Source organism: Alexandromys fortis, unplaced genomic scaffold (assembly GCF_014885135.2).
Source record: "Alexandromys fortis isolate MF-2015 unplaced genomic scaffold, M_Fortis_MF-2015_v1.1 scaffold_17, whole genome shotgun sequence".
NCBI classification, from domain to species: domain Eukaryota; kingdom Metazoa; phylum Chordata; class Mammalia; order Rodentia; family Cricetidae; genus Alexandromys; species Alexandromys fortis.
This window is the reverse complement of record NW_026067896.1, coordinates 14,550,073-14,571,309: the sequence shown is the minus strand read 5'-3', so window position 1 is coordinate 14,571,309 and position 21,237 is coordinate 14,550,073. Positions and strand designations below refer to the sequence as shown.

The 21,237-nt window shown below is 44.9% G+C and overlaps 2 protein-coding genes across 11 annotated transcripts in view; one reads left to right on the top strand and one right to left on the bottom strand.

Annotated features, from left to right (window-relative positions):
- Fgf1 (fibroblast growth factor 1) overlaps positions 1 to 5,820 on the top strand; it is a 96,437-nt gene extending 90,617 nt beyond the window's left edge. For 9 of the 10 annotated variants that reach the window (XM_050161551.1, XM_050161522.1, XM_050161513.1 and 6 more), the window contains one exon: positions 3,766 to 5,820. In XM_050161551.1, the coding sequence (XP_050017508.1) occupies positions 3,766 to 3,960 (195 nt within the window). In that variant the 3' untranslated portion in view covers positions 3,961 to 5,820. The remainder of the gene's footprint in view (positions 1 to 3,765) is intronic. The other variant, XM_050161565.1, reaches the window with a different exon arrangement.
- The window catches only part of Arhgap26 (Rho GTPase activating protein 26), a 1,368,274-nt gene that overhangs the window by 540,824 nt on the left and 806,213 nt on the right, over positions 1 to 21,237 (bottom strand). The gene's annotated exons all lie outside the window — the stretch shown is intronic.

Below are 21,237 nucleotides of genomic sequence, written 5' to 3'. Positions count from 1 at the left end.
AGAAAAGAAAAGAAAAGAAAAGAAAAGAAAAGAAAAGAAAAGAAAAGAAAAGAAAAGAAAGGCCAGGGTCCACCTGTTTTCCAATACCCACTGCTGGGACATGCATGCACCAAGCCTGACTTTTTTTTAGTGTAGGGACTGGAAACTGAAGTCAGGTTTACTGGGTATTGTTACTTCTCCCGTCTCTTAATGCTTTTTTTTAAAAAAAAAAAATCAAAATTGCAGTAGTTTAGCACTTAAATCATTAAATTGTATAAAAATTTGAAGATTTTTTTTCAAGGTCACCTACAATGTTAAGTCAACTTGCAATGCTTTGGATTCAGTGATCCTTTCTCTGTATCCGAGCACTTATCAGAATCTTGCCTGTAATTTGTGGCCCAAATCCCTCCCTTTCGGGAAGATGGGGCCTACAAAAAAGGCTGTCTGGAAAGCAGGTTTAGTGTGGGCTGACTTTCAGTGGTATCAAACTGCCAAAGCAGCTAGGTGTGGACACAGCGCAGCTACCCCACTGCCCACTAGAGGGCAGAAGATGGAACGCTGTCATGGGAAAAGGCAGTTCAGGTGATTGGAGCTGGGTGTGACTGCTGCCCAAGAAATGGACTTTAAGGCAATTCTTCTAATCACCCATCAAATCCAAATCAGTCAACCATTCCATCTTAGACCCTCAGATGAAGCTCATACATTTTCTATTCTAACCAGCTGCTTGTTCACTGTGAGTCCCGTCTATTGCAACAGACAGTACCTGCACAGGCTCAAGGTCCAAGGGGACAGCACTGGGAACTTGCTCACCAGCTTCTGGCACCTGGGGGGCCCTGTACTGATGACACCTCTAAGACAGACGATCAGCTTGTGAGTCCCACCTACTCACTATGTCTTAGAGAGTGTGCCGAGGTTTTAGGCTTTTTCTATCTGAAATTAATTTTGACACTTATTCTAATATTTTCTACTTAAATATAAATGTTGAGGGAGAACTGCTTGAAGCCAGTGTTCTCAAGGCTCTAGAAAAAGAAATCCCTCTCCCACATCAACCATAGCCATCACTGAATTCACCCAAATAAGACCTTAGCATGTCCTACCTACGAATCTTTGCATATACCACATTGACAAAGAAACAGTCTGACAGAGCTGAAAACTCTCTAATACTCAGAGCAAATTTTAGGTATTCATCCATTCCAATTCCTATTTGTGGTCTGTGTAGAACAGATAGTTTTGTTTCGAAAAATTAAGTTTGAAACACTGTATAAAGAAGTATTAATATAGTTATCTACAGTGCTGGTAGGTGGGTGGGTTTATAAAACACTAATGGCTTCCTGTATTTTCCAGATTTTCTACAATGTGTGTATGTCACTCAAGTAATTGGGGCAGGGGAAGCACGCTAAATATAAAAATAGAAACAGCCACAACAATAGGCATGAATCAGGGGCTGAAGACCATGTACCCAGCACTGTGCCAAATGTATAGTAAGTACACACAAAGCCTGGCTGCGTGGTGCAGCAGCTCTGAGATGGCTGACCACCTCAGCCATGACTCAGCCACTCTGCACATCGGCTGCACCAGTGTGACAAAGAACAGCAGGTAGGGTCTGGGACCAACCCCACCTTCATCACCCGACACCCACTGAGGACCGTGATGGGGTAATCCTACTCCAGGGTCATGATGACCCACACAGTCTAAAACCACCTCCTTCCTTCTGTCTCCACAATGTGCCCTAGTACTAGTGTCTGGACCAAGTTCCTCCAGAGGCAGAGTCATTCAATTAAATACTATATTTATAGCCTGTTTTGTTCCAGAAGGGTCCACAATGTCTCAGCCAGGTGTCACTTCCCCAGACTATAAATGAATAAGAAGCCGGACACTTCCTGTTGCATAGTTCCTTGCTAATAAAAGCACTGGGGCTGGGATGTCGCTCAGCGGTAAACTCTGCTTAGCAGAAATCTGGCTCCCACCCAAGCAGGAAGAGAAAAGAATTCCGCTTACCCACTCGCGAGGTAATGAGCAGCCAGCATCCGCAAAGCCGGGTCTAAAGGGAAATACAAGACCAGAGAGGCTAGCAAGATTCACCTCTCCATTTGGTAGGTCTCATACCCTAATAAAACAAACACGTCCACATATAAAGAACAATGAATGATCTGATAGAACACCAAAACCATGGCAAGGGAATCAGAACTCAGCTGTGCTTGAAGAGAGTCCATGAGGATCATGACTTGGAAAAGGCACAGTCTGATATGGCAGGTCATTAAAAGGACAGTGTATAGCATAAGAATTTCCACATGGCTGCCTTAAATTCAAATTGAGTACGAGCATTCCAGAATCTGCTCCTATAGAAGTTTGAAACATTGACTTCTTTCCCTCTTAATAGAATAATTGCAGGTAAAATATCAGCTGATAGGCTTTTCCCAAATAACCATATTATTAACACGCTTGGGCTATTTCAATAAGCCAAAGCCGCACTGGATTTTACTGTGAGGAAGGAACTTTATCCCCTCCAATATCACCTTGCCATAGGCATCTTCCATTGTACTGCCACGATAGCCAATACTTCAAAATCCACCCTCAAAATAGGACTTTATATTCATTCAACTGCTTCCTAATGGCAAAGTCCTAGAAGGGAAATTGCTGCACCAAAGATGATAATGCATGCTTTAGGGCAGGAGGGGCTTGCCTAGCATGTGGGGGGACTTAAGTTCAAGTCCCAGAACTGGAAAAGGGAAGAGAAGGGGAGGCATGGAGAGAGGATGGTTCGGATTTTGATACATATCTTCAAGTCATACTCAGAAAGATATCCTAACTAATAAATGACTGATAATATTTTAACTTCGCTTTTCCTTGGTAGGGATATTGAATATACTTTCACCAGTTTATTGCTCAATATTAAAACAGCAGATAAGGTGGTGGTACCTGTCTTTAATCCCAGCATTCAAAAGGCAGAGGCAGAGAGATTTCTGTGAGTTTGAGGCCAGCCTGGTCTACAAAGCAAATTCCAGCACAGACAGGACTGTAAAACAGAGAAATCCTGTCTCAAAAAAAAAAAAAAATCAAAAAAAGAAACTATGACCTTAACAGGTTATGAATCTATATCTGTAGAGCCTTGTACATTCTACATGTGCACGAGGAGATAGGGGAGTTTTGTGAAATGTGAACAGTTGTCTAGAGTTGGGAACATCACTCTGTGGTAGAACATTTGCCTAGAATACACAAGGTCCTGCATTTACTCTCTGGCAATATATCAAACTGTTGCACGAGGAGCATGGCCCTTTATTCCCTCCACCCTGCTAGCTTACACCAGAAATAATCACACAGAAACTAGATTCATTTAAACACTGCCTGGCCATTTGCTCTAGCTTCCTATTGGCTAACTCTCACATCTTGATTTAACCCATTTCTATTAAAATTAAGAAGTATAGTTCCTTTCAGAAACAACAGAAATAAGTAAGATTATTTTTTTCTTTCTCTAAGTGTCCTGTCATGGTGGCGCATGCCCATGGAAGGCAGGTAGAAGAGAACCAGGAGCTCAAGGCCTGCCTGAGAGCAACAGAAACACACTGAAGCTCCTCTGTGTGTTTGGATGTGCAAAGCACATTTTACACAAGTATTTGTGTTCATAACAACACTGAGACAAAAATCCCAGCCTTTTAGTGAAAATCACCAGTGTGGGGGGAGGAATCTGAGATTGTCACACAGCTGGTGAACAAGAGAGGAAGGGAACCCTATTTTAAACCACTCGCTAATTGTTCTGTCCTCCTCCCCTTGGTTTTTATCCTTTAGCAGACACCAGATGAGGAATGCCTGTTCCTAGAAAGGCTGGAAGAAAACCATTATAACACTTACACATCCAAGAAGCACGCAGAGAAGAACTGGTTTGTGGGCCTCAAGAAGAATGGGAGCTGCAAGCGCGGTCCTCGGACTCACTATGGCCAGAAAGCAATCTTGTTTCTCCCCCTGCCGGTATCTTCTGACTAGTGGGATCTGTCTGGGTGCTCCCTATTTTGGTTGACCCTAAAATGTTCCCTTGACCATTGGCTGCGCTAACCCCCAGCCCACAAAGCCTGAATTCGTAAGCAGTGCTTCTAAATTGCCAGCTCACTTTTCTGCTGAGCCCTTCCCCTGCCAGCACAGTTTGGAACAGAAGGACCAAGTTGCTTCTATGGGGCCAACTGGCTGGTCAGTCTAGGTCTTGGTTTTGATTTACGGTTGCCTCCGGGCACCTGCCGCAAGCTGCACCTCAGGACGCAAAGATGGGGCCATGAGAAGCCTCCAGAGGGATATGAGAAGTTGGTCCTTAGCAGTTCCATGCTCTTTCCCCCTACTGAGAAAGCCCTGGTTTGACTACCCCAGGCACCTAACAGGTCTACCCTTCCCCGTACCAGCACCCCACAAATATTAGTAAAGAAACCGATAGTGAAACTGGAGGAATTCTATGATGGAGACAGAAATCCTCCTCCCACACCCCCTCCCCACGCACAGATGGCACTTAAAACCAAAAGGGAGTGGCATTTCCGCGGACAGCCTAGAAGCATGAGATCTCAGCATAGTGTAAGGCGACTCATCCCAGCAGTAGGTGTTACCAAGGAAACCTCTACAGTCAGGGGATGAGCCTCGGAAATGATTTCTTGATATCAGCAAGCACAGTGATCTAGGGTTAAGAGAGTAGGTGTAGGAGCGGTGAGGAAAGAAGGGTGCCTTCAGCTGTGGATGCTAGCCTCTAAAATGGGGAGATTCTAAACACGAGGAGAGAGAAAGAGAAAGCAAAGCCATGGCATGGTGTGCTTGGTCACCTAGAAACTTTGGGGTCCCAGGATGATGCCCCCAAAATCGTACGTGCATACAGATCACCTGAGGATTTGGTTTAGATATGAAAGCTGATTTGACAGGGCTGGTGAGGGCTCCTAGGTCCTGTAGATGTTGTTGGCTTCCCCACCACGCTTCAAGAGCAGAAACTGCTATTCAGACAAAGGTTCCTCGAACCTCACCCATATCTGTTTCCACCGCCTGGGTCTCCCTGAACATTCAGGCAATGTCCATGATAGTTAAGCATGGTTTTAAGGCACTTTGGCCCAGGGCCTATAAAATGCCCATTTAGAAGACATAAAGAAAGCATACCTCAAAAAAAAAAAAAAAAATATAATTAAAAAAAAGTTAAACCTCACCAAAAGCCTTTCCCAAGAGACCATTTCTGTTACCGTTGTTTCCCCAAGCAGGCCTCCTCTTAAAGCAAACTTGGCCCAAGTGGCCATCAAATCAGAAACACTATTCATCTCTGACATACGACACAGATGCCGTGGGAAGGCCTTTCACACGCCATTTCAACATACTGTGAGACTGTATATTTTCGTCTCATTTTATGTAGCTTGAAGGAATTAAACGGATTCGCATTCAGCCAGAGACTAATAACAACTGTGTAGGAGGCGTAAGCTACTTAATTATCTAACACACTACTTTTATGCCTGAGGCTTTTCTCCTTTGTCTTCTACTGTGTTTAAAGACGGGTATCTAGGGGCTGGAGAGGTGGCTTAGCGGTTAAGAGCATACGGCTCCCACAAAGAATAGTTCCGTTCCCAGCACGCACATCCCATGCTCACACTTGGTTCTAACTCCAACTCCAGGGGCCTGATGTCCTCTTCTGACCTCCAGGGCTACTGCATGCACAAGTACAAACCCCACACCCAGACATGCACACATTTTTTTAATCTAAAGCAACAATATGGTGGCTGTGGATTAAAACCAATGAGAGTTTTCACTTGTTTGACAAGGATCTACAGGAATTCTTCCCTAAAAAAAAAAAAAATCTTATAACAACACGGTCATATTTAGGATGGGAGAGAGATGACGGAGCTCTGAGAGTTCCAAGTGCTGATGAAGGAGCTGAACTGAGTTATCTGACAACATGGTAAATATTAATGTTCTGTCGAATGTGGTGGTGCACACCTTTAATCCCAGAATTTAAGAGGCAGTGGCTGGTGGACCTCTGTAAGACTCAGTTCAGCCTGGTCTACACAGCGAGTCCCAGGACAGCCAGGGGTAGGTATATAGAGAGTCCCTGCCTTTAAAAGAGATTCATAATAATTATAACAATGTTTTGCTTTTTTATAATAAGATGATTCATGACCTTTTTTTTAGTCTATAACTTGGCTAATACAATTCTGTTTTGTTTTAGTAAATCTCAGGCACACAGGGAATGATAAAACATGGGTTATCATGCCTTTGTATGATGATTTGAAGATGTGGCCAGGAAAAGTGTATAGAGAAGCAATCTACGATACTTAGACTAGTCGTTAGTTTTTCTTATATGAACCAAACCCAAGGATAACATTGGCCAAGACAAACTGAAAACCACCGCACACTGATGAAATGGAGTCTGTGACTTCAGAGGCTCAAAGCACTGCTGTGCCCTGTGGCCTTAACAAACAACCAAGCCACCATCCATGTGTTTGCTCAATAGACACTACAGGCCCGGTGTGTGTCAGGCATTGGATGGTGGCCCCTGGGGACCATGCCAGTCTGGCATCCTCTCCCTGGGCATCTATTCATGAGGAGAGATGCTGTTGATTAATTTCTCCAGTCAAGTAAAAACCCGAACTGCATAGATTCCTACTGAATCAAAGTCAATAGTATGCCGTAGGAATCCCGAACGGTAGATAACCCCCAACAAAGTGATAGGGGACAAGCTTGGCAAAGTAAACTCAGGACTTTTGGTGTTAGCCTTGCGTCTGCCTCACAGGGGTGGACTAGTTTCCAGTCAGGAAAAGAGCTGTCGGTTCTTGCAGAAAGGGAGCAGTAAGCTGGTCCCTGTGCTGTTTGGAACATTGAACGTGGGAACGTTCGGTTGTGCAACTCTCTTCCATAACTAAGTCTCAAAGCCATCTGCTTGTCACGTGCCTCTCACATGCACTCAGTTCCAAGCTGACGGTGACAAGGCATCCAACGCTCCCTACAAAGCATGAGGAGCATATGGGCGTTTGACAGTAACATCCTAGAAATGGAGCTGGCCGTTTCCCCCAGTGGCCGCCTGTGTGTCCAGATGAAAAGCTAACTGATCCATCAGCTGCCATTGAAGATGAGGCCCCTGTTTTGCATTGAAGGCAGTGGCGCCCAAGTCCCCAGCTCTGCCCAGAACACTGCCTAAAGTCACCACTGTCCCTGGCTGCGGAGCAGGCTCTGATGAAGACGCCTGATGTTGTGCCCCCCCCCCCCCGTATCACACTCTGCACCTTATAGATACTAATAAATGTTGTGTTAATGGGTAACACGTCTTGGGTTTCTAAGCGTATCTCTGTGGAAGGACACTGGGCATCTCGGAGGTGACATCGGGCATTCCAGAGAGTCAGCTGCGTCTTTTTCTACAGTCATCCTACTATTAAGTAGGAGATGCTGAAGGCGAATGAGAAAAGCTAAAGTAGAAACAGTCCCACCTTGTTTGGAAGCAAGGCAGTATGAGGGATTTACTATATCTTTGGAAGAGGAATCATCTAGAAACTTACAAGCACACTTAACGACTCAAGGACTTTTTCTTCCTTGTACACATTGCGCGAGATCATACAGCTATTGTCAAGTTGACAGGCTTCTACTTAAGCTAAGATATTATGAACTGGAAAAAATTAAGGATTTACTCAAAAATTTCGGTCAGTGTCAAAGGGCTTTGTCTTAGGATGTGATGTGAGAATTAAGAACAGGCACTCTGTTGCCTAGCATACGGCAGAATTAACGTTCTCGCTCAATGGCTGTCTCTTTTAATCTCTCTCTCTCCCTCTCTCTCTCTCTCTCTCTCTCTCTCTCTCTCTCTCTCTCNCTCTCTCTCTCTCTCTCTCTCTCTCTCTCTCTCTCTCTCTCTCTCTCTCTCTCACACACACACACACACACACACACACTCTGTCATGTACATGGACCACCTAGAAAAATAACTGGGCAGAACTGGAGTAGAGCTGAGGAGAGCGAGCTTCCCCGGCAAGCCCTGGGTTCAATCTCCTGCCCCACAAAAAGCAGAAGCTAAACAGATGGGCAGCCCGCACTCACGCTACAGTGACAATCAACCCTCCTTCTCTTTCTAATGTTGCATGAAGTCCTGGGAGGTGACTCAGCAGCTGAGGTGCTGCTGAGCAAGCCTGGAGACCCCAGTTTGATTCACGAAAAGGTGGAAGGAAAGAATCCACTCCACAGGGCTGTCCTTTGACTTCCACAAGTACACCATGCGTGCCCCCAAATAACAATAAATAGTAACAATAATAATAATATTGTAAGTTGTCTTTAAGTGGTACTTCAGAGTTTTGGAGTACCCCCACCCCTCACCATTATAACCCAGAACATAGAAAACCTTACCCCTTACATATACACCAGGCTGAAACACAATTTCACAAAAAGTATGGGGTATGTTGTGTTCTTTCTGTGAACTAAAAGGTCAAGCCTAGCTCGATTCCAGACCACAGCTTTAATGGGCCACAGCCACAGTTTGAAAACTGCTAGCTTAAAGCAACCGGTCTCCTTTCCAGAGACGAAGAGGCCCAATTACGATTCTGCGCCACGACTGTAGTGTTTACAGAGACGTGGTTCATTCTCGAATAAATAGGACAAGAGGACATCCTGTGATACAGGCACCATCTGTTCCGAAGCTTGCTGAGTTCTCTGAGCCATGAGCAATGCAAAATGAACGAAATGATGAGATGCCCCGAGCATCCGCTGCAGCCTCCGGGGCAGGTCCTGCTGGGAATCCAGGAGACTCAGGTCTGCTTCCTCTCCCTGGAGAATTCTCACCCTTTGGCTATTAGGGTCACTCCCTCCCTGACTCTCACAGTCTTTATCTCTCTGATCTTTGTTGGCCACAGAGTCCTAGTTCATTATTACTTCTATGAAATGCATAAAATGAGCTGAGTGGAGAAAAGGTTATACCTAGGGCCTTTGAGTAGCAGCTTCTGGAAATGATCTTCTCACCTCTTATCTACCTAAGACACACACACACACACACACACACACACACACACACACACACACAAAACCTTACCACCATGACTCAGTACTGAGGCAAACACCTCTGCTGCCCCAGTACAGCCTGTAAACGAAGTTTGAAATTTGCATTTTTGATGAGCCAACTTTTAGAAGGTGACTTCTCTGCCTTTTAAATGCTTGAGGGGTTAAAAGAGCTGAGATTGCCCCTTAGGGGTGCCCTTAACCACAAAGAGCAAAACAGAAATGATGTCATCGTCATCACTTTCAATGCTTATATGATGGAATTCCTGTTTGCTGAAGGGCTAGGGAGAGGACTCAGGCCCACGGCACAGGGACATTCTTGTCATATTGGCTACCATAGTAACAGTGGTCCGTCCATTCAACAACAGCAAAATGGTGTCTTTCTACTTTTCACAAATTAAGTTTTTTTTTCTTTTTCCATGCTCGTATGTTTATGTGTGGGGGGCACGTGTGTATGGATGTTTTGGGTGTGTATAGGCATCCCTGAGGTGAGGGTACTGCATTCACATGTGTGTGACATACACATAAAGGCACAAGGCTGTTGTTGGAAATCATCCCCCAACACTACTGTACCTTAGTTATTCAGACAAGGTCTCTCAATCGACTCAGAACTCACCGATGCAGCTAGTCCTACTAGCTAGCTTATTCTGGGGATACCCTGTCTTTACCTTCCAAAGCTGGAATTATTGCACGCAGACCATCATACTCATGTGGCATCTGTGTATGTTCTGGGGATTCAAACTCCATTCACACTGGCACTGTGAACGCTTGAACTGCTGAGTTATGTCCCCAGCCCACAAAAGTTGTTAGGGACCATCATGACACTATAGGGCGACTGAAGCCCAAATGAACCGTGAAACTACATATTCTCCATCCCAAAAGCACTAGGGGTAATTTCTTTCACAACCAGTAAAATGACATAATCCCCCTCGCAAACCTGTCCTTTGCTCCCCAGAAAGAATTTCCTTTTGCCATTGCACATAAAACTCACTCTAACTTTCAGCCAGAGCTGGAGGCGCAGGGATGTGACATCAGGCAGTCATACCGACTCTACTAACATCCCCTCAAACTTTGGGGGCCCTGTGCTAGGACTGCTGGAATCTCGCCGAACATCGGTTCCACTTTGCAGCTGACATCGTGACCATGACATCTTACGCTGTTAGCTTTACACCGTGGTTATTAAAACAGGAAATGAGGTCACACACCACCCGAAGCCAGACAGGGGTTTGCTTCACCCAAGCACATACTACAGGACCTAATTTGGGGGTCTTCCGATGGGGCTTGAATGTCTGTGATGTGGGGAGGAGGTATTTTCCAAATCACTTCCTCCTCCTACCCCATTGCACCACACGGGCTAAATTTACAGAAGCAGCAGCTAAACGCCTGTGTCCACTTTATGACATAAACAAGCAAAACCTCACCCTGCCCTAGCCTTAGCAAAGGGTAGGGACCTCCCTGCTGGGAACTCCATTCAGTCTAAGAAGCTCATTCACTTGGTGCAAGTGTTTGAGGATGTGGGTGTAGAAAGGCAATGTGCGCAGGAGTGGACTTCATTGTGGTTTTCACATTTTACATTTTCCTGCCATAGTGAAACACTGTGTACTATCTGGCCCAGAGTTACATAAGCACAAGACATTAGATCCTCTTACCCACGTGTCTTAATCAAAATGCTTTCTTCTCTGAAGCAGGTAAAAGGAATGTTTTCGCAGACGAGCTTCTTCTGTATGAGGTGGAAAGTCAGGACTCTGAGAGCCTGGGGACACCAGCTGAGCATCTGGCTGTCCCCTGTGGAAATGAACAGGAAACTCTATGACGCTCTCAAACAGGACAACTGCATTGAGAGCTGGACAATGGCGCGGGCTTTAACACGGACCAGGCTTTCTCTGACACCACAGGTGCTCCAGGAAGGCTCTGAAGGGAGGGCAAGCGAGAGGGAAATGCTACCAGGCTGTCCTGCACTACCAGACTGTCCCCAACATTTAATTGAGTCAAAGAGAGACAGAGTTTAAGATTGCTTGACAACATGCGTGACACTTGGACCTCTGGGGGTGCCATCCTCAAAAGCAGGAACAGGAAGTAGAAGCATCTACCCCTGATGGTGCGCTAACACATCCATTTATTAATCATTTGCTGTCTATGAGTCAGCATTAAAGCAGGAGACAGGATTCACATCGATAATGTGAACAGGGAGGTCTTAATGGCTAAGGGAGGAAAGAGATCCTTTGAGATCTAAGGATCACTGCAAAGACAGGTGCAAGGAGCAGCTGCTATTCCCAGGGCTGAAGAGAGGAAGCAATAAACTTGAAACTCGTGCCCCCTCAATGAAGAGATGCGGGCTGTACTGGGAGCATGCGTCTGTAGCCCACTGGATGGCGCTTTAGGAAGCTTCCGATCGGAATGCTGGTGAAGCTCTGCAGATGCAACTTTCTAGACAGTATTAACAGAGATTGTGCACCACCAGGTCTCCATAGACACTGCCCCAGCAAGTGGGGAAGCCCCAGGAGCCACAACAAAAGCCCTTCTCCAACAGTGTCCCTCCAGCGCCCTCTACTGGCAACTCTCACAACACTGGTGGAGGAGAAATGTTTGCATACCTGCTCCAGTGTCCCAAAGCAAAGACAGTGGGGATTGGGAGCAGACAGGTCATAAATGGACAAGGCATAATCATAGATAATCATAGCTCCTACACTGTGCCAGACCTACAGGGTTTGAAGATTAAAAAAAAAAAAAAGTATGGTCCTCCCTCCGAGAAAACATGGTGCTGGAGAAAATCTTTATCAAAGTGTTGATATTTTTGGATTCCTTCAAATTAAAGAATGTTACTGGCAGGTGGGCACAATGGTGAACACCCATAGTCCCAGTACTTGGTGGGTGCTGAGGCAGGAGTATTATGAGCTCAAGACTACATAGTAAGACCATGTTTCAAAAATAATCAAAATAACAAAAGTTACTAATTCTCTAATCATCTCAGAAGAACTTCTTCGGGGGGTTAGTTATCACCTAGTTTAAATAACCTTGGCGCTGCAGAGATGGTTCAGCTGTTAAGAGCACTTGTTACTTTTGCAGAAGATCCAGGTTTGATTCCCAGCGCCCACATGGTAGCTAACAACTGTCTGTAACTCCAGTTCCCGCAAATCCAATGATCTACTATGGTGGTTTGAGAACGGCACCATGAGTTTATATGTTTGACTATTATGGTCGTTTCAATGTAATTGCCCCCATAATCCCAAAGGGAGTGGCACTATTAGGAGGTGTGGCCTTGTTGAAGTGGGTGTGGCCTTGTTAGAGGATGTGGTCCCCGTTTTGGCAGGCTTTGAGATCTCTTTCGCTCAGGCTTCACTCAGTGTGACAGACAGTCCATTCCCTGTTACTTTCTGACCAAGATGTAGCCTGCACCAAGTCTGCCTCACACCACCATGCTCCCTGCCATGGCAATAATGAACTGAGTGTCTGAACTGTAAGCAAGCCACCTCAATGAAATGCTTTCCTTTGTAAGAGTTGCTGTGGTCATGGCCTCTCTTCACATTCATAGAAACCCTGACTAAGACACTGGTCACAGACTCCTGTCCTCCCAGAACCATAAGCCCCAGATAAACCTTCCCTCTGTAAGTTGCCGTGATCACAGTGTCTTATACAACGAACGAAAAGGGACTGAGACACATGCATGCAGGAGAAACACTCATTACACAGCAACAAAATAGAAACCAATCTAAAAATTTTAAATCAGCCTAGATCAAAATAGATTGAAGAAGACTTTTTTTGAAACTGACTACCAGACATGAAATCTGGTTCCTCTATTAACTGACTTTGTAACTTTGGGAAAGTCACTTGTACTTAATCCATGGTACACTGAATCCAAGGGTGCTGCTTTGTTTGTTTTTTTGTTTTCATTTTTGTTCTGACCATATGACTCCTCATACATTTTGAATGGATTTTTTATTGTTTTTATTAAATTATATATTTTTTCCGTTTCCCTCCCTTCTTCCCTTCTTCCTTTCTACCCTCTCCCATGATCCACCAGTTCTCAATTTACTCAAGAGATCTTCTCTTTTTCTACTTCCCATGTAGATTAGATCCATGTATGCTTTTCTTGGGGTCCTCTAGGTTCTCTGGAGTTGTGATTGTAAGCTGTTTTTTTTCTTTTTCTGGTTTATGTCTAAGAGCCACTTATGAGTGAGCACCTATAGCCCTGTGACTCTGAGATGGTTGGCATCTGCTTACAGGTACAAGCTCTGCTTACAAGGTTCCATCCTGCCTCTGATATGTGTAGTCCATAGAGGGGAGCCACAAGAAAACCTCAGCCTTCCCACTCCCTGGCCTGTCACTGGCTTGACATCATCCCAGGAGGGGGCACACCGGTTAAGTTGGTCACTTAATCACTTGTGCAGCCTTTCAACATTTTTTTCAAGACAGGGTCTTGTTGTGTGGTCCGGTCTAGACTTTACACTCCCTTCTTCTCTACCTCTCAAGTGCTGCGATTATAGACGTACACTATACTTCATTTTTTTTTAGTTTTTTATTTTTTGTTTGTTGGTTTGTTGTTTGTTTTTCTAGACAGGGTTTCTCTGTGTAGCCTTGGTTGTCCTGGAACTCACTCTGTAGACCAGGCTGGTCTCAAACTCACAGAGATCCACCTGCCTCTGCCTCCCAATGCTGGGATTAAAGGTATGTACCACCACTGCCTGGAGTCAACACCATACTTCTTAATAACTCTTAATTATATATCAAGCCTGGAGATGACAGTGGTGCACCATAAAGTTCTTTGCTAGAGCTTATTGTAAGTACATCATTCTCCAAATCTTGGCCATTTCCATACTGCTTCTCAAAGGCTTGTTTGCCACATTAGCCCTTTATCTGAGGGTGGGACCTCTAACTCAGGCAATTTATCTATTTATTATAAATTTATTATTTAAGATAGATTCAGTTGTATCTACTGCAGGGCCATAGTAAGATAACCTACCATGTTCACAAAGGGTTATTAATTGCCAGTAGACTGTGCACATTTTTAAAAGCATCCATTAAGAGACCCACAGCCCTTAAGCTCTCTTCGTGAATGAGCCACCTTTGCTGGGTGACTGTAGCTACCAAGCCTCATCAAAGAGGCCTCTCCTTCCAGCAACCTGAAAACCACAGCTGGACACAATGCCGAGATCATGGGGAGTCCATCCCCAAGAGATACATCTACATCACAGCTCTGCATTGACGGTTCCAGGAACATCAAGGAAGAGGAGGCAGAAAGAGTGTAAGAGCCAGAACAGCAGGAAATCTGCCACGAAACAGCCGCTCTTCAAAAACAATGGAACTGGGTTTTGATCCTACTGCACATACTGGCTTTGTGGAAGCCTAGGCAGTTTGGATGCTCACTTTACTAGACCTGGAAGGAGGTGGTAGGTCCTTGGACTTCCCACAGGGCAGGGAACCCTCACTGCTCTTTGGGCTGATGAGGGAGGGAGACCTGATTGGGGGAGGGGGAGGGAAATGGGAGGCGGTGACGGGAGGAGGCAGAAATCTTTAATAAATAAATTAATTAATTAAAAAAAAGAAACGGTGCATAAACAAGACTGCAAAAGTGGCAATATCAATAGACATGCTAACGAGGGAGGGGGAAATTTTCACAGGGTCCTACCCTTTAGACAAAGAACAGCAGGGGACTATGGACTGCTGAGAGAAGCCACTCCCAGGGAAGAGTCCCCTTGTTGGTTGTCCAATGCAGTGTGGTCAGCCTTGAAATCATATATACACACACATATATATATGTGTGTGTGTGTGTGTGTGTGTATGTATGTATATATATACCACCAACAGAAACTAACTCAGCACACACATATATGTGTGTGTATATACATATATATTTGTGTATATACATATATATTTGTGGCTATATATACATATGTATGCAGCAATCAAAGAAAGAGAGGCTATCAGTTTGAGAAGGATGGGAGGGGTTGAAGAAAGGATACCTGGGAGGAGCTGGAAAACAGAAAGGGAGGGGGAAAGTGAGGAGTTCATATTTTAAAATATGAAATAAAAGTACACATTAAAATAAATATATAGCTAACAATAAAAGGAACATCTGTGTATCATGTGTCCCACATAGACAGTCTGTCCCACATAGACAGTCTGCTTCAGGATGAACTTTGTACAAAAGCTCACACAGAGAAATATATCCAACATTCTCGGGCCATAAAACAGTGGGTTTCAACTTACTCAAGAGATGTCTTGAGGAAGTAGGCTGACATCGAAGGCAGAGCAGAATCTGACCCAGATGAAGAAGTATGAGCAAGGCCTGTAAAGCACATTCCAGACAGAGGCAGCAGCCGGGCCAAGTCCCTGTGGCAGAGAGAACACACTAGCAGTGAGACTCGAGTGTCAAAACCAGGCAGGGGTGGGGAGCATGGCATGAACGAGACTGTCCAGGGAGAGAGAGAGAGAAGAGAGTTGAGGCAGAGCAACATCTGTAAAGAACTGTGCACACGGCTGAGCTGTAACACATCTCTAGACTGCCTGCCAAAGAACACAAATAATCAGGATCCGTATGCGTGTATCTGGCCTGGGTTCAAATCCGAGAGTCTGTGAAATGTATTCCAGGCTTGAAAGTTTGGAGGCTGAGGTTACATTTGCTAAATATTTAGATCTTCTACTGAGGCTTTTGTTCATTATATCCAGCAGGTGGAGTACAGGAAAATGCTTTTGGTTCATAACAAATTCCCTTTCACACAAAACGGAGACAAAGTTTTCTCCACGGCCATGAGTGACAGCTGGAACAGGAAGAAGTGGAAGTGAAAACATGGCGGCACTGGCTTCTTCCTGCTAGGACTCCAGATAGTCTGCACTGGGTGCTTCTGTTCAAGTTTGGGGGCTTTATTATCAACCAATCCAAAAAGAAACAAAGCAGTTTGAAAATAGTCACACATCGAAACCCACATTCTTTGCAAGAAGGAAGAGAAGAGGCAGCTGGGAATGTCTTCAGAGATGGCACTAGCTCCAGAGTTGGGCAAGGAACTGAATGGACAGAGACATCTTTATCCGGGTAAGAAGACAGAGAACCACAAGCCTTTCTCACAGACTGGAGGAGGAAAACACAACAGCTTGGAATACACTGAAGAAACTATCCTATCTCTAGGTCACATGGTGAGCCCCAGGGACAGCAAAACAATCTGCTAAGGATTGAGTGGAGAGTATTTCTGATTCCCCGGTTCCTGTAAAAAAAATATGGCAGATTCTTTATCATGACCACTAAGAATTGATCTTGATCCATTCAGTAACAGGATGGAGACCAGCCTGCTTGACAATCAAACAATACAACAGTCCCTGCTATGGAGGAAGGATATTAACAGACCCTGAAGAATCAAACAGAAAACACTATTGAGGTGTTCACACTGCTGGAGAGTGTGATATACACACGTGTCATTAGAATGTTGCGTGGGGATGCTGGCAGAAATGTGTGCAGGATGCTACAGGAACACAGGTAGGAGGAAGAGTTCTGTCCAGGGGAGCGAGAGAAAGCTTCCCAGAGGATGAACTTGGAACTGTGTCTGAAGAGATGACACTTGTCTGCTTGTGGGCCACCCAAAGCACTATGCTGAAGCCTCCTCACCAATGCTACAGTGTTGAAGGGTGACTGCGTTATGAGGGCATTGTCCTCATGGATGGGATTTGTGCCTCTTGACAAAGACTCTGAAGACCTGCCTTTTCCCCTGCCATTATAGAACACTATGACAAAATCTTAAAGAGCTATACTGTAGTCGGTGATGGAAGGGCTAGAGAAATACGCTATCAGCCTAGACCTAAGGCATCTCTGCAGGCATCAGGGGAAAAAAGCTCTCCTTGGAGCTATGATCACTATCTTGTCCTCCAGAAGACTGGGGACACACGCATATATGATCTGCCTGATGCAGGACTCTCAGCCTAAGAGACTAACACAAAAATTGGCCTGTGACCTTTGAAGAACACTGAGCAAAGGCAGACGGAAAACTCTGCAGGCTCAAATCAGGGCTCCATGTTTACTGCACATCTAATTGGTAGCTCATAATCCAAAAACTACTTAGAAAAGAAAGAGATGATCATGGGAAAATGGCACCACTAACACACAAGAACTTCAGGAGCTGAACTACCCAGATATACATAAATCCTATCCGTTGTTCTGTCTCCTTGTCTCTTTCTACCCCCATCCCTCCCTCCCTCCCTCCCTCCCTTCCTTCCTTCCTTCCTTCCTTCCTTCCTTCCTTCCTTCCTTCCTTCCTTCCTTCTTTTTTATCTTTGAAGTAGCATCACATTCTATTCCAAACTGACCATAGCTCAGGCTGCCCTTGAACTCCTGATTGTTCTTCCTCAGCCACCCAAGTGAAAGGATTACAGGGGTGAGCTACTGCGCCATGCTCAATATCTTTACAGTGATCAAACACATTTTTCATAAAAAGACTTAATTTTGAAGAACACAGAGGTCATCACAAAACAAAACAGATTTAACTCAGAAAGGAACTAACTCGGGCTTCAGTGGAAAAAACAGAAACAAAACGGACTTCTGAGTCTAATGGGCAGAATTTTCAGAAATGACGGGCAACTCAAATGATCATGAAAGATATAACTATAAAATACAGGAAAACTAAAAAATAAAAACATAATAACAAAAATAAAGACTATGAAGAACTTGGAGAGAATCTAAAAACAATCAGAAGCAAGGGCAAAAAAATTAATCTCAAAGTCACCAGAGTAAGTAGTAAGACTTTTGAGTTGCTATCTTCCTGGCCCGCGAGCAATGCCCAATGCTCACAGACACGGTTGTGGACATAGGAGGGAAGTCATTGTCTCAGCCACTGACAGAGCCAGGGAGCAGAGGTCAAGGCTGAAAATGCAGACGGAACCTGCAGGGAAAACGCGGGCATCAGCAAAATCATGGAAGAATTACAAATGTGAGCATAAACTACTCAGATCCCTCATCAGAAGCTAAGCCATGCAGATGGTGTGGAGACCCTAAAGGACCTAGTGGGAAAATGGACAGGGGCCAAGAAGAAATCTGATCCTGGATAGTGGACCAGTCTGCATCTAAGCCAAGTATAGATTCCATCTGTGAGCAAGTCTTGTGGCAAAACAATGGAATCTTTAAAAAAACATATCTATTACTAGATGGTGGTGGCGCACACCTTTAATCCAAGCACTCGGGAGACAGAGGCAGGCAGATCTCTGTGAGTTCAAGGCCAGCCTGGTCTACAGAGTAAATTCTGGAACAGGCCCCAAAGCTACAGAGAAACNCACAAATCACCTTGCATTTACTTGTATTATTGTTAATGTGTGTGTGTGTGTGTGTGTGTGTGTGTGAGAGAGAGAGAGAGAGAGAGAGAGAGAGAGAGAGAGAGAGAGAGAAAGCAGAGGGTACACTGGATATCTTTCTCTATTGCTCTCCACCTTTAAGAAAAGTACATTTAAGCCGGGCTTTTATGGTGCACGCCTTTAATCCCAGCACTTGGGAGGCACACACTGGTGAATCTCTGCAAATTCCAGGCCAACCTGTCTACAAAGAAAATCCCAGGGCAGCCAGGACTACACAGAGAAACACTGTCTCAAAAAACCACAAAAAGAAATATACAGGGCTGGAGAGATGGCTCAGAGGGTAAGAGTATTGCCTGCTCTTCCAAAGGTCCTGAGTTCAATTCCCAGCAACCACATGGTGGCTCACAACCATCTATAATGAGGTCTGGTGCCCTCTTCTGGCCTGCAGGCATACACACAGGCAGAATATTGTATACATAATAAATAAATAATTTTTTTTTAAAAAAAGAAATATACATTAATTTATTTATGTGTGTGCATGTGTGTGTGTGTGTGTGTGTGTGTGTGTGTGTGTGTGTGTTTGACCAGGTGACCACAGCACATATGTAGAGGTCAGGAAATAACGTGTGGGAGTCCCGGGATCAAACTCAAGATCTCAGGCTTGGCAGCAGGCACCTTTACACACTGAACCATCTTCATATTATCTTTGGAAGCAAAGGCTCTCATTGAACCTGGCTCTCATTGATTGGATAGACTGGCTAGCCAATGAGCTCTGGAGAGTCTCAAGTCTTCCCCCCCCTCCCAACTACTCCCTGCATTAGGGTTACAGAGGTTTATGCCCTCTGGCTTATATGAGGGTTCTGGAGACTGAGAGTCACGTGTGCATGGCAGATACTTTATCAACTGAGCTGTCTCCCGACTCTAAAAAATTAAATCTTCTAGGCTTAAAATATCAAAGATAGAGGTCAAAACTATCAAAAAGCAGGGGGCGGGGCACAACTTAGAAACAAGAAAATCTGAGACTGACTTCTCTCACAGCTGAATACTCAGCTAGCCACCAAATGACATAGAAACAGGTGAACCCCCAAGGAGCCGGGTGAAATGCCAGGATACGATGCCATAGAACAATGGCTCTGGGCTGTCGTACAGCACAAGGGTGATCTCCTGCTCAACCCAAAATGTAATGATCCTCAGAAGAACATAACACAATCTAGAGTTGCCATCGTGTATTTTCTACAAGGCCCGATTTTCCACCAGAGTTACTGCATGCACCGTGACACACTGAACTGTGCTGTACTCAGGGGAAGAGCCGCCCACAGAAATGGGTTGTGAGTAGTTCCAGATGGTGGGTTAAGAGGCAAAATCTTTAAAGCAGTTATTAAAACCAAACTCAAAATTTGGAGGAAAATATGATGTACTGAATGAACTGTGAGGAACTCTTAACACAGAAATGGAAACTAAAGGACAAAATAAAAACAATAATAATAGAGAAAGCTAGAATGAAAACGAACTAAACTGAAATTTTGTAAGTCCACTATACGCACTCAGCTAAAAAGCTGGGGACAGACACATCAGTGAACATAAAGACACTAGCAGAGATGCCAAACCCAAACAGCAGGAACACCTGGAGTCCCAACCCTCGGAAGGTGAGGCAGAAGGATTGCTAGAGTCCAAGGCCAAGCAGGGCTACATCAAAAGACCCTGTCACAAAAAGAGAACAAAGGAACAAAGCTGAATAAAACATGAAGAAAATCTAGAAGACCTGGGGGACAATACATACGTCCTCAGGACACAGATCACTCCCATTCCGGAAGGGGGCCTGACCTCGTGAGATGGCTCAGTGGGTAGAGGCCCTAACTACACCATGGGAGCAACCTGAGTTCTATCCTTCAAGTCCATATAGACATGAAAAGAGAGAACAGACTCCTCCAAGTTGTGCTCTGACCTATACACATGCACACACACACAAACACATGCCAGGAATAAACTCATAATAATAGAAAATTAATTTATTAAGAAAATTTAAAGAGGCCAGGTATGGTAGCACATACCTTTAGTTCCAGCACTCAGAAGGCAAAGACAGGTGAGTCTCTGTGAGGTGGAGGCCAGCCTGGTCTACACAGAAGAGGTCCAGGCCAGCCTGGTCTACACAGAAGAGGTCCAGGCCAGCCTGGTCTACACAGAAGAGGTCCAGGCCAGCCAGTGCTTTTTCTTAAATAAACAAACAGAAAATTTAAAGAACTATTTCCTGAAAACTTTCCAAAGAGACTCAGGAAAGTGAGGGCGGGGGCAAAAGTGTCCACTCTGAGTGTAGTGGTGGTTTACACAGCCATTAGAACTTCCCAACTGCAGAGTATAAATGTCTGTATAAAATGTGTCATATACCTTATTTTAAAAGGGAAGTGGAAGGAGAAATGGGAGTCCACCGTCAAGAGCACGCCCTACTCTTATAGAAGCTGACTCCCAGTAGGTCCATGGTCAGCTCACACCCTCCTGTAACTCCAGCTCCCAGGAGATCCCTCGTGCCCTGGCCTCCGTGGGTGCCTGTACTACACACGGGCACACACAAAACTAAAGTAGAGAAAGTAATCTTTTAGGAGGGAAATGAAATAGAACACTGCCTGCCATTTAAAAACCCTAAGTATGTAATATCTAAAGAGAATACGAGTGAACATAAAAGTAGCTCCGGAGAGAGTATCCGAACGTAGGATGGTCAGATAATGACAGGTACATAGGCATGAAGATGAGAAGGGGCACAAAGGTGCAGGATGAGGAACCAACAGACCATGGGGGGTGAAAAGCCCACACAGTGAGGATACCAGTTTGATGAGAAGCAAGAAGCCAAAGATCCCAGAGGCTCAGGACTCCCCGCACAGAGCCAACATCCTTAAGGCAGTGCAACAGAGGGACCATCCTACCTGCATCTGGAGGGAAGAGTGGTCACGTATCACGTGGCGGTTACAGCAGCAGCTGACTTTTCAACGCAATCATAGGAGCAAATAAAGAAAA